At 45.5% G+C, this 13353-nt stretch overlaps 1 protein-coding gene across 1 annotated transcript in view; it reads left to right on the top strand.

Moving 5' to 3' along the window:
• Gsr (glutathione-disulfide reductase) overlaps nt 1-10569 on the top strand; it is a 43372-nt gene extending 32803 nt beyond the window's left edge. The window contains exons 10-13 of the mRNA XM_076553529.1: nt 3529-3640; nt 5315-5446; nt 6592-6725; nt 9523-10569. Of these exons, the coding sequence (XP_076409644.1) occupies nt 3529-3640; nt 5315-5446; nt 6592-6725; nt 9523-9672 (528 nt within the window). The 3' untranslated portion in view covers nt 9673-10569. The remainder of the gene's footprint in view (nt 1-3528; nt 3641-5314; nt 5447-6591; nt 6726-9522) is intronic.
• Nucleotides 10570-13353: the final 2784 nt, after the last annotated feature.

Here is a 13353-nt window from a genome sequence, read left to right as displayed (position 1 = left end):
GTTGCTGGTAATTGAACTCAGGACCTCTGGAAGAGCAGTCAGTGTTCTTAACCACTGAGCCATCTCTCCAGCCCATTTTCGTTCTTTTTGGCAGCAGTGGTATGAATTGAATTTAGGGTCTCACACACACACATGCTAGCCAAGTACTCTACCGCTGACTGTAGTCTTAGCCCTCTTTTTCCTTTTTTTTTTTAAAGACATGGTCTCACTAAGTTACCTAGGCTAGCCCTGAACTCAGTCTGTAGCCCAAGCTGGCCTTGTAGTTTTCCTTCTTCAGTCTTCCAAGTAGCTGGGGCTAGAGACCTGCACCACCAGTCCCTGTATTTATTTGTTTGTTGGTCTTTTGAGACAGGATCTTTTGTTTGTTTGTTTGTTTGTTTTTCGAAACAGGCTTTCTCTGTGTAGCTTTGCGCCTTTCCTGGAACTCACTCGGTAGTCCAGGCTGGCCTCGAACTCACAAAGATCTGCCTGCCTCCACCTCCGAGTGCTGGGATTAAAGGGGTACGCCACCACCGCCCAGTGAGACAGTATTTTTTGTAGTCCAGGCTAGCCTCATTTTCAATAGGGAACTGAAAATGACCTTGAATTTCTGATCCCCCTGCCTCCACTTTCCAAGTGCCGGGCTTCCACTCATGAGCCCTGTGCCTGGAGCCTTCAACATTTTAATGAATAAAATACCTAAGGAGGGGGCTGCCTTGTTTTCAGTCTTCAGTGAAATTTAATTAGAACTCGCTCTTCATATTAACAAAACCAATCCCTGAACCTTTCGTCTCTAATTGGTAACTTGCGTTTGTGCAGATGGAATGTTCCTAAGTCCAGTGGTCAAGTATATTTTGCTGACTTTTTTTTCTTGCGTTTATTTATTTGTGAGAGGGTATGTCTGTGCTATAGCGCCTGTGGGAGGCCAGAGCTCCATTCTTTCCTCCCACCACGTGGGTCCTGGGGGTTGAACTTGGGTCCTCAGGCTTGTCAGCAAGTGATTTTACCACTGAGCCATCCTCTCAGCCCTGTGTGGTGAATCTCTCTCCGCCTCCTACGCCTCTTTTATTTGCTGACTTTGAAAAATGGCTTTTCGGCAAATGAAGTAATGAGTTCCATTGTAGCATTTTCATAGGAGTGCATGGTTGTACTGTGTTTAATTCACGCCCCTCCGCTGACCTCACCCCTTCTCTCCCCTCCCAGGTCCCATCCTTATTTGGTGAATCTATGTGTAGGTGTTGATGTGTATATGTATGCATGTGTGCTTTGCATGTAGTGGCCAGAGACTGACATTGGTGTCTTCCTCGGTTGCTCTCTCTCTCATTTTTTGAGAGTCTCTCATTGAACATACAGCTTGTCAGTTGGGCTGGACTGGCTGGTTAGCGGCCCTGGGGATCATCGTGTCTCTGCCTCCCCAGCTCTGTGACTCCAGCTACACCTGGCTTTCCCTTAGGCGTTGGGGATTGAACCCAGCTCCTCCTGTTTGCCCAGCAAAGCTCCTCACCCACGGATCCATCTTCCTATCTCCAGCTTTGAATTTCTTTTTTTTTTTTTTTGGTTTTTCGAGACAGGGTTTCTCTGTGTAGCTTTGCGCCTTTCCTGGGACTCACTTGGTAGCCCAGGCTGGCCTCGAACTCACAGAGATCCGCCTGGCTCTGCCTCCCGAGTGCTGGGATTAAAGGCGTGCGCCACCACCGCCCGGCTCAGCTTTGAATTTCTTAGCCTCCTGACTCTACCTCCCAAGTACCGGGATTGCAGACATGCACTAATACTGGGGATCAAACCCAAGGCTTCGAGCATGCTAGACCAGTGCTCTACCAGCTAACCTATTTCCCCAGCTCATTAATTCACAAGTGTTCTACCAGCTAACCTATTTCCCCAGCTCATTAATTCACAAGTGCTCTACCAGTTAACCTATTTCCCTAGCTCATTAATTCACAAGTACTCTACCAACCTGTTTGCCCAGCTCATTATTTCCTGAATTTTTAAACAATGAGGCCAAAAAAAGAAGGTTGCTTCTCACCTTACCAAAAGTTAAGATAGGTCTGTTGTAATGCAGACTGAATGACCGCCGTGTGCCAGGTTGCGCCAGGGCATTACTCACCTCGTAAATCTTGCCAGTAACTGAAGCGCGAGGAAACCAAGAAACGGGATTAATAGATAATTCACCAGGCTGGTAACTATGGACTAGGAAGTCTGTCCAACTCCCCTGTCTGTGTTTTAGTGGCCAAGCTAAGCTCAAATATCTATAGCTAAATGGTTACGTGTGTGAAATTTCTTAACCAGTGAGTGACAGAGCTGGGATTCAAGCCAAGTGTGTCTGGCCGCCCCATGATGCTGGGAGTCAGCGCCAGGGGCTGATACATGCTAAGCGTGTGCTCTGCCATGGAGCCACATCTCAGCTCCAAAGATCGTACTCACATACATGTATTCATATATGTGAATATATAAGTACATTTATTTCTTTATTATTGAGGCTGGGTCTCACTGTGTAGCCATGGCTGGCCCAGAACTGGCTATGTAGACCAGGCTGTCCTCGAACTCAGTGACTGTTCCTCAGCACTCTGCTTCCCTGCAGAAGCCACTGTGTTGTCTCCTCTTCGCACACTGGAATGTTGTGTCTCTCAGATCTGCAAGGCCGCAATATAAACAGAACAACGCATCCTAGGAAGGACGACTCCCCGTAAAGGAAGTGGATTTGGTTGTGCCGAATAGCATATTTTGGAGTAGAATGCAAACTTGGCTTAGATTTAAAAAAAAAAATAAGATGGTAACTTGAAAAAAAATGCTTTTAGTGACTGTTTTAGTTGGGTTTCTATTGCTGTGATAAAACACCATGACCAAAAGCAATTTGGGGAGGAATTGGTTTTTTTCAGTTTGCAGTTTGTAGTCCCTCATCCAGAGAAGTCAGGGCAGGAACCCATGTAGAAGCCATGGAGGGGTGCTGCTTACTGGCTTGCTCCTCATGGCTTGCTCAGCCTGCTTTCTTGTATTATCCAGGACCACCTGCCTGGGATGGCCCCACCCACTTCATTAATCAAGAAAATGCCCTATGGGCTTGCCCACACACCAGTCTGGTGGGAACATTTTCTCAGTTGAGCACCTCTCTTCCCAAAGGTCCCTAGCATTTGTAAAGTTGACACAACACTAGCCAGTGAGCAGTATATTAGCCACCCTCCACGTACGTCCTGGAACATTGATAAGCATTGTTTCAGAGGAACCCCCACAGGGTATCAGGGTATCAGTATGTCTGATAGCCTTCTCTCTCTCTTTGTGTCTGTCTGTCTGTCTGTCTCTGTCTCCCTTTCATTTCCTGCATACTGGATCGGTCCTGTCCCATTAAAGCACCTCAATAGTTAGTAAAACAGCTTTTTTTTTTTTTTTTTTTATAATGAAGCTATGGAACATGTCAGCTTGAAGTGATTTACATGTTGCTGTTAAGTCTCGTGGCTTTTTGGAGGTGCAGATGTGAAATGCAGCTGATGTCAAGGTTTGACGTACCATGATAGAAGGCCCCGGTATTGACCAGATGTTCCCTTGTGGTTCTAGGGGATTCAGACGGATGAAAAAGGCCATATCATCGTAGACGAATTCCAGAATACCAGTGTCAAAGGCATCTATGCTGTGGGAGATGTCTGTGGGAGAGCGCTTCTCACCCCAGGTAATGCTTCTTTCTTTCTTGAGAAGAGGAGCCTGTGTGTTATTAAAGCTGCCCAGCTTGTCACAGTTAAATTCTTCAGCAAAATTAAAAGCATTTGTGTCTTTGTCACAAAATGGCGTTGAAGTAGATGTAGGCACGTTACCTCACGTTTTCTGAATAAAATTCTTGATTCCGTAGAAGACTCTATCTGTTGCTGACGAGAGCCACTGAAGGAAGGAAGGGATTCTCTTGGCTCTGAGTGTGAGTGTGAGTGTGAGGGATTCCCAGTCCATCATAGTAGGCGGGCTTGGCGGCAGCGGGAACAGGAGGCTGCTGGTCACGTGGTATCTGTGTCCAGGAAGCAGAAAGAAGCAGGTGTCAGTGCTCAGCTCGCTTTGCCCTTTTTGTCTAGTCCAGGATGCCAGCCCAGGGAATGGTGCTCCCCATGTTCAGGGCAGGTCCTCTGTCCGTTACACCGCTCTGGAAAAGTCCTCATAGATACACCCAGGGCCGTGTCTCTTAGCTGATTGGTGATAAGGATTAACCATCACAAACACATTAGCCAATCCTGAATTCAACATCAAGAAGACTGTTCCTGGGCTGGAGAGATGGCTCAGCGGTTAAGAGCACCGACTGCTCTTCCAGAGGTCTTGAGTTCAATTCCCAGCAACCACATGGTGGCTCACAACCATCTGTAATGATATCTGGTGCCCCCTTCTAGCCTGTAGACATACATGCAGGCAGAACATTGTATACATAATAAACAATACAATATATATTGTATACAAAATAAATAAATATATCTTTAAAAAAAAAAGACTTTCTATAGGTTCCCTTCTGAAGATGTGTTTAGACAGTTGGCATTGTTGGATGAGTAAGTGGTCTTGGTGCCACCAGCTCTGATGTCCTTGTCCTCATTGCTGTACCTCGACCCACTCTTATTTCAGGAACTCGCTCTGTAGACCAGGCTGGCCTCGAACTCAGAGATCTGCCTGCCTCTGCCTCCCGAGTGAAGAGATTAAAGTGTGTGCCATCACTGCCCAGCTACTCTCAACAATTTTTAAGTAAACAATACATTGTGTACTTAATTATATGCTTATATTAACAATAGTTACCACGCTGTGTAATAGATCTCTTGAACGTAGTCGTTTTAACTGAAATTTTATGTCCTTTGACAGGACTTTGAAAAACAACCTTGCGTCATCTGACGCAGGTCTGCTTAGCTTGTCTTGTGGAATAAACTGCTAATTTTGTATCAGTAAATTAATAACCAATGCTTTTTCTGGAATGAGACCGTTTGAGGGGAAGACATAGGAATAAAAAACAGGCTGACAGAAACAAGCTTTTTAGTTTAAAAGAATCTTATGAAGTAGAAATAAAAACATGCCAAACTGTGGCTTGTTCTATAAATATCCTACATGGAAGCTCACGTCCTCATTCAGCAGATGAGCTTCCAGGTGATGGGGAACTTAGGCGCAGGTCACTTTTCCTCCTCACAGAATGCACAGTTACCAAGCCAGTCGCTTCGGATTGTTCACGATGGCCGTGCCAGGTTCTCGTGATGTCGAAGTAGAGACGATGATGAACGTTGGCATAAAGCCCGGTCGGGGCTCTGCCAGATCCGCAAACGGCTGTTAGCACGGTGCTGCCGTGTTAAGATCAACAAAACGAACACTGGTTTTTGTGTCGTTGTAGTTGCGATAGCTGCTGGCCGGAAGCTGGCCCACAGGCTTTTTGAATGCAAAGAAGACTCCAAGTTAGACTATGACAACATCCCTACCGTGGTCTTCAGCCACCCCCCCATTGGGACAGTGGGGCTCACTGAAGGTGGGTGTTTTAAAAGGAAGGTCGTGTGTGGTTCCTTCTCTAGACTTTGATCAGCCAAAATAACGGTGTCCCAAGTTACACTAACCCTTTTGTTTAGTCTGGAGTCATAGTTCTCAGGCAGTGAGTACTTGGAGAGTGTGGCTCCTGCTGCCCATGTGTCTCTGTTTCTGTGTTCGTTCTCTCTCTCTCTCTCTCTCTCTCCTCTCGATTTTTTTATCTATATAAGTTAAAAGTAGCCAAAAAGCATACAGAGGAGTCCTCTGTGTCCGTACTTTTTCTGCCTTATCATTTTTGCACCCTAAACACCGGTGGTGCTTAGCCTGTGGGTCTCGACTCCTTTGAGGGTTGAATGTCCCTTTCACAGGGGTCACCTAAGACGACCAGAAATACTAGACATTTACGTTATGATTCATAACAATAGCAAAATTACAGTTATGAAGTAGCAATGAAATCATCTTATGGTTAGGGTCACCACAGCATGAGGAACTGTATTTAAGGGTCACAGCATTAGGAAGGCTGTGGATCCCCACTGCATACACACCTTGCATCTTATGTTTTAAGAACAGGGATCTTCACTTACATAAACAGTAGTTTAAGAGGGGAAAAACTTCAATTAATAAATATTGTGTAAACTTTAGGTTTTATGCAAATTTAGCATCTATCTCAAATATCATTTGGAACACATTCCCCAACCACAGTTCAAAGCTCAGTTCAGTACAATTCATTGCAAACAGTTTGGTCCCATTCAATCAGACACACATTCCTCAGCCATTCTGTGTGTGATGGGACGTGGACATTGGTTTTGTAGACCGCCCCTTCCTATGGTACAGTTGGCTGCTTCTTTCTTGTTTAATTCAGGTGTATTCCTGTTTCTGGACAGTTTCATTCAGGTGTATTTCTGGACCGTACCCTCTCATAGCTCTGTGGAATAGTTTAGCTTTTGATTGATGCTTTTTTGGTTTGTTTGTTTTTCGAGACAGGGTTTCTCTGTGTAGTTTTGGTGGCTGCCCTGGATCTCGCTTTGTAGACCAGGCTGGCTTCAAACTCACAGAGATCTGCCTAGCTCTGCCTCCCGAGTGCTGGGATTAAAGGTGTGCATCACCACCTCCCGTCTTTGATTGATGCTTTTTTAATGTGTGTTATAGATGAGGCCATTCATAAATACGGAAAAGATAATGTGAAAATCTACTCAACTGCCTTTACCCCAATGTATCATGCTGTGACTACAAGGAAGACAAAATGCGTGATGAAAATGGTCTGTGCTAACCAAGAGGAAAAGGTACTGGGGAAAACGTTGTCTCTTAGATGCATATCGGGACTCTTTTATTAGAAACAAGACTCTGTTCCTTTTTCAAAATGGGGTTTCAGTCTCGGCATTGCGTAAAAAGAATGGCTGTCTTAAAGATGAAAAGAAAAATTGGGAGGAAAAATAGAAGCTTGTCGTTGACCACTCACCCAGAACAGACAGGAAGCTCAGAAATCCTGGAACGATGACCCAGTGGTCCGGAGCACTGGCTGCTCTCGCAGAGAACTGGGTCTGGTTCCTCGCGCCCACCTCAGTCAGGTGGCTCTCAACCACCTGTAACTTAGCTCTAAGGGGATCCAGAACCTTTACCTGGCCCCTGAGGGCACCCCCACACGTGTGTACAGAATTACAGAGACACACACGTAAACATAAATGAAAATGAAATAAATCCTTAAAAAATACAGTGGTAAATGTGTTTTAAGATACGACGATTTAAAACCTAGCATAATAAAACAGTAACTCAGAAGTTAGTCAGCTGTGGTTTTGAAAGTGACTGTCTCTTGGCTTAGCTTTCTGAAGATCGTCTAAATGGGTTTTGGTGTTTTGCAGGTTTTTCTGCCTCCCCCCCCCACCCTCCCCCACCCCCGCCCCAAATGTTCCCATTTCTCCCACACCCTCACCACTGTTTTGTTCGAGGTAGCCACTTCAGTGAGTGTTGTGTGGTTTCCTGGTATGGTTTTGGTCTGCATTTGGATGGGTTTTATTTTAAAATTTAGGAAATAGGTTTAGTTTTGGGTCCTCAACTTCTAAGCTGTTTCTTCTCATTGAATTAAATCGTAAGGAGGAACTTGGTCTTATATAAAGGCTGTGGTTTACAGGAAGTGTTTGGTTTGCTTGGTTTTTTTTTTGGCACTGGCTCTTACCACATAGCCTGGTTCGTATTTCCTGACCTTTGTGCCTCAGCCTCCCAAGTTGTAAAATCCAAAGCACGTGCTGCCATTACTAGTGCAATGGGATGTTATGAGATATACATTAGGTTAGGAGATGGCCCGGCAGGTAGAGATGCTTTGAGGCCTGATGACCTCAGGTTGACCCGCTGATCCCACAGGATGGCAGAAGAGAACTGACTCATGGGGAGTTTTTCCTCCGACCTGCACTGACATTCAGTCACACACGTGTGACCCGATCACTCTCTCTCACCTGTGCATGCTCATGCGCTCTATCTCTGCCCCTCCCTCACACACAGTGAGATAAACGTAAATAAAAATTTATTTCAAAATTTTAGCTGTAGTCCTAGTTTTCAGCTTCTGGGTTTTTGTTGTTGTTGTTTTTGGTTTTTCGAGACAGGGTTTCTCTGTGTAGCTTTGGTGCCTTTCCTGGAACTCACTCTGTAGCCCAGGCTGGCCTCAAACTCACAGAGATCTGCCTGGCTCTGCCTCCCGAGTGCTGGGATTAAAGGCGTGCCCCCCCCCCCCACCGCCTGGCTCAGCTTCTGTTCTTAATAATTACAATCTGTGTATGTGATTTTTTTTTCTGTTTTTTTTTAACTTTATATGCATTGGTGTGAAGGTTGTGAGCTGCCATGTGGTTGCTGGGAATTGAACCCAGGTCCTCTGGAAGAACAGCCAGTGCTCTTAACCACTGGGCCATCTCTCCAGCTCCTGTGTATGTGATTTGATGGGCTTCAACCCCCAAAGCCACAAGACATAGTCTGTGCGGCACCTCAGACCAGCAGAGGAGGAGAGGGATTTGTGGCAATAAGACACAGCTCACAGCCTGGAACAGTCCTCAGTGGCCCAGGATTGCCACGTCCATTGAGTCAACCCCTGCTCATCTCTTCATGTTTTCCCAGGGTCTCACTCTGGTCTCTGGGCTCCCACGTTCCTTCATAACTGAAGTTGAGGAGTTCCTGCCCCTCTTGCAACTGAAACAGGGATTGAATTGTCCTTGTAGAGTCCCTCCCAAAATACATAATCTTGTGACTGTCGTAGACCCTTGACAGAACTACTCGTGCTTAGAAAGCAAGGGACAGGCCGGGCGGTGGTGGCGCACGCCTTTAATCCCAGCACTTGGGAGGCAGAGGCAGGCGGATCTCTGTGAGTTCGAGGCCAGCCTGGACTACCAAGTGAGTTCCAGGAAAGGCGCAAAGCTACACAGAGAAACCCTATCTCGAAAAACCAAAAAAAAAAAAAAAAAGAAAGGAAGGGACAGAACGAACTGGGTCAGGAAGACTTGGGTCTTTAGCTATCTGGTTAATGAATGGGAAGGCACATGTCTGTAGCTGTCTAGTTAATGAATGGGAAGACACAGGTCTGTAGCTATCTGGTTAATGAATGGGAAGGCACAGGTCTGTATCGATCTGGTTAATGAATGGGAAGGCACAGGTCTGTAGCTATCTGGTTAATGAATGGGAATGCACAGGTCTGTAGCTATCTGGTTAATGGCCTTAGCTCTTAGAAGCAGAGAAGAAAACCAGACATAGTGGTGTGTAGGCCATGATCTCAGTGCTCAGGAAGCCAGCCTAGGCTGTACAACAAGACCCTAAGTTCATCCACCAGCAAGACGTAACGTTCCAAGAGAAATGCACGGGACAGGAGTGTGCTCTGGAGGAGGCACTGTAGCAGAGCCATGCACGGGCCTCATAGTTTACTTACACTGACTTTGGATTAGAGGTAGGATTAGAATCTTAGAGTGGTTTTATTGGTGGTGCTGCTGCTGCTGGAGGAAAGAATGCATTTCCAGCCGACTGTTCTACCACTGCGCTGTCATGTTTATCCCATGGTATGTAACTAATACAAATCTGACGTCCCTGATTTCTGTGTTCTCGCAGGTGGTCGGGATCCACATGCAGGGAATTGGGTGTGATGAAATGCTCCAGGGCTTCGCTGTGGCGGTGAAAATGGGGGCCACCAAGGCCGACTTTGACAACACGGTTGCCATTCACCCTACCTCTTCAGAAGAGCTGGTCACACTCCGCTGAGAGCCCAGGGACTTGTCTGGGTAGCAGCCGGACCAGTAGACCTCTGAGATGAACCGATGTATCAAGTTTACTTCCTGCTCCAGCTTTATATATTTCTTCATTTTAATCAGGATCTTCTGATAGTGAAAAAAAAAAAGAATTTATTTATCTAATCAGAAATTTGTTTTGTTAATCTGGGGTTGGTTTTCATGTGATAATATTTCACAGTAATTAATATTTTTAATTCCTTATTAACATCCCTGTGCTGGTTCTGTTTTTCCTGTTTCAACCTCATTCCAAGTATAAATGTATATGAAGTACAGTGAAGTTAATGCACCTGAATACAGCTGCCTTTTTTTTTTTTTTTTTTTTTTTGACAGTGTTTCTCTATACAGCCCAGGGTGGCCTCAAACTTAAGATCCTCCAGCTATAGCCTCACGGGCATTGGAATTATAGGAATGCATGGCCGTTCCTGGCCTAGCTCATTAGTTTTATATGATGGTAAGTCTCCATCTATAAATATGCAGGTATACAGAATATATGTGTGTTGTTGAACAGGCTGTTTTTATTCTGTGTATTGCAAAGCTGCCCTGAGGATGTGACCTAACTTCATTTTATTCTTTGCTCTGTTCTCAATGATTTAGAATGGTTTGTGTTATTTTCTTATGAAATGAAGTGCATTTGAAGTTAGGAGAGCTGAGGCTGTTAAATCTGTGAGCAGATTCTGGAGATGATTGTGCCTTCAGGAGGGGTAGGCTGAGCCACTCCAGGAGGCCTGCCTTCTGAGCACTCATGGTTCAGTCGATCATTTCAGTAGTTCTGTGGTTTTGTCATTTTATTATTATTTTTTTTTATGAGAACTGTTCCAAGAATTTGAAAACCTGCTGCGATGTCTTATAAAATTTATTATGAACTTAATTGCTGTCGGTTTATTTTCTGAGAATTTTCTCCCTGGGAGAACAGACACCATCACCTGTTGGGGGAAAAGGCTCTCTAAAGTGTCGGAGGGGCTGGAGGGACAGGATGGCTCAGCACTTATCGCTCTTGTGGAGGACTCGGTTTGGTTCCCCACACCTACACGGTGCCTCACAGCCATCCACATCTCCAGTTCCAGGAGATTCGATCCCCTCTTCTGCCCTCTGCAGACACTACACACGTGGTATGCAGACATACACACAGGCCAAACCCTTCTGCACATAAAGTAAATAAATCTTTTCAAAAATTAACAAAACTTTGTAAAGTGCCAAGGAGAGTATAAAAGACAGCCTCAGCCGGTAGATGTCAGTGGAAGAGCAACCTGAAAAAAAGTCACTTAGACCAGGTATGGTGGTGCGCCCTGGAGAGGTAAAGGCCAGCCTGGGCTACATGAGAAGTTTTCATAACCCTACTGATGTCTTTAGCAGCTGGGTGAACAAATTTGTCTTTGTAGTTTCCACGAGCAATACAGTGCTGCCGGATTCTTCCATTAAGTTTCCTGGATGACTTTCTGAGTGGCCATAGCCAGTTGTGGCACTGACTTCTGGGTAGACCCAATGCCAACCAAGTAAAATCCCTGCGTTAGTAACAAGGTTATGTATTTGTGGTGGGGATGAAGGGAAGCCAGGGTGTTCACTTCTGAGCAACCTTCTAGTCTGGAAAAAAGAAAACTTCGCTTTTTCTCCTACATAGTCATGCCTTGTTGCCCAAGGTGACCCCACAGTTGCGATCCTTCTGCCTCAGCCCCCCAAATATTGTGACTATAGGCATATATCACCATACCCTACATGTGAGAAAACTGCTAGACAAAGAACAGGGCCATGAAGCCCACAGCAGCTATGTGGCTCGGGAACACCTGGAAGAGTAGGGGGGGTACTGTTAATAATTGGGACATCAGGCCCAGATTGGAACTATCTCCCCAAATGGGACATTGCCATTCGGATTACACGGTGTTAGGTAGATGTTCCTGTGACTTTGGAACAGAAGGTTAGAGCTGGAGCAAGGGCCAGAGTGCTGCATTGCCTTGTAACAAAGGACCTCAAAACTTAGCCTGAAACAGAAGCTTGCAATGTGGTTCAGCTAGGCGGGGCTCCAAACAGCTTCTGTCCCTGCCCCTTTACAACGGACCATCAGATCGGTTGGCCCATGTGACCACGGGACAGAGCATTTTGCATGGCAGCCTGCACCTGCGTGAAGCCCTCTTGTTCTGTGTGCCTCTCAAAACTAGCAGGTTTTCAGGGCACCTGGAAAATGGCCGGAGTCACCTGTCCAAGTGAATGTGTTAGTGTTGTGCCCAGATCGTGACCCCCAGAGAGACCACCAAAGACGAGCATGCCGGAATGCAAAAGCAAGGTTTAATTCTGGATATCCAAAAGCAATACAAGCCTAGGCAGGGACTTCGTCCAATACGTCCAACGCAGTGGAGGCTGGAGGAAGCGCCCACCTGTCTGCAAGCTCAGTTTTTAAAGGGAAAAGTCACAAGGTTACATCATTTAGGGGTGCTAGTATGGATACAATTCTGATTGGCTCGCTTCTAGGGACTTCTAGAAATTACTTCTAAGGGAGTAGTTGCCTGCCACCATTTCTCATTGGCTGCCCTCAGGTGGGGGCATTTCTGTGGTCAGTTACCCTGGAAACCAGGGAGAGGACATTCCATAGTCTGGCAGGCATTACCTTGTGACTATCTTGTGACTCTGTACTTTTACACTTCCTGGTTTCTGGAATCTGAACTGACTGGTTTCAGTAACTAATGGCCTATTCCCAAAAGGAGAAATCTTAGGCCTTAATTTTAGGGTGAAAGCATTTTGGTCTTACTTCTAAGATGGCTCATTTTGGTCTCACATTAGCTCCAAAGTCAGCTTTATGCTGTGCCTCTTTCTTGGCTGTAGAAGGACCAAATTCGACAATTTAATTGCTCACCTAAAAAGGTGTTTGCCACGTAACCTACACTAGTAGTAGACACCCTAACACTTTACTGAGGTTAGTAGGCTACTGGATTTTTGTTGGATTGATTTTTTTCTGCTCCCTGGCTGGTAAATATCTTAGCAGTACCATTGTTGATACCTGAAGAATGATGTCTATTGGGGACTAAGGGGGTCCAGCAGTCCCCTCCCAGGGTCTGGGAAGAATCTACAACCAGCTGATAATTAATCTTTGATGAAAAGAAATGAATCTATGTACACAAAACTCCTTAGTTCATACACTTTATTATTCTGTGATAGTTCTCTCTACACAGCTTCTATTCTGCTCTCATGTCTAGCTCCTTTCTTGCCTGATTTCTCTCTACATTTATCTGCTGTCCCCTCTAGGTTCTATCTTAATCCCTTCATCTAGTTCTGTCCCTTCTAGGTTCTCATCTATCTAGTTCTTTCCCCTATCAGCTTCTCTCCCGTCTCCTCTCTCATCTGGCTCTTCCTCATCTTGTTCTTCCCCATCTGGCTCTTCCTCATCTTCCATCTCGTTCCTCTAATCCTCTCTTTTAGCCCTTCAATCTAGTTCTTCCCCATCTCAGTTCGTTCCTCTCAAGTTCTTACCCATCTAGTTCTTCCATTCTCTTTTCTCTTCTCTGACCTGTGCCCTGGAAGTCCTGGTATATAAAGGGAGGGTCCAAGCTAAATTGTGTAAAGCTATTACTTAACGTCCACCTCTTCTAGGCGGTGTCTCCTTGTGGAATTTAAGTCAGGAAACTTGCAGGTGGGCTGTTAATCATTGTTAGTCCTCGGAAGC

This window comes from Peromyscus maniculatus, chromosome 17 (assembly GCF_049852395.1).
Source record: "Peromyscus maniculatus bairdii isolate BWxNUB_F1_BW_parent chromosome 17, HU_Pman_BW_mat_3.1, whole genome shotgun sequence".
NCBI classification, from domain to species: Eukaryota; Metazoa; Chordata; class Mammalia; order Rodentia; family Cricetidae; genus Peromyscus; species Peromyscus maniculatus.
Note: the sequence above shows the minus strand (reverse complement) of the source record. Positions and strands in the feature narration are given on the sequence as shown.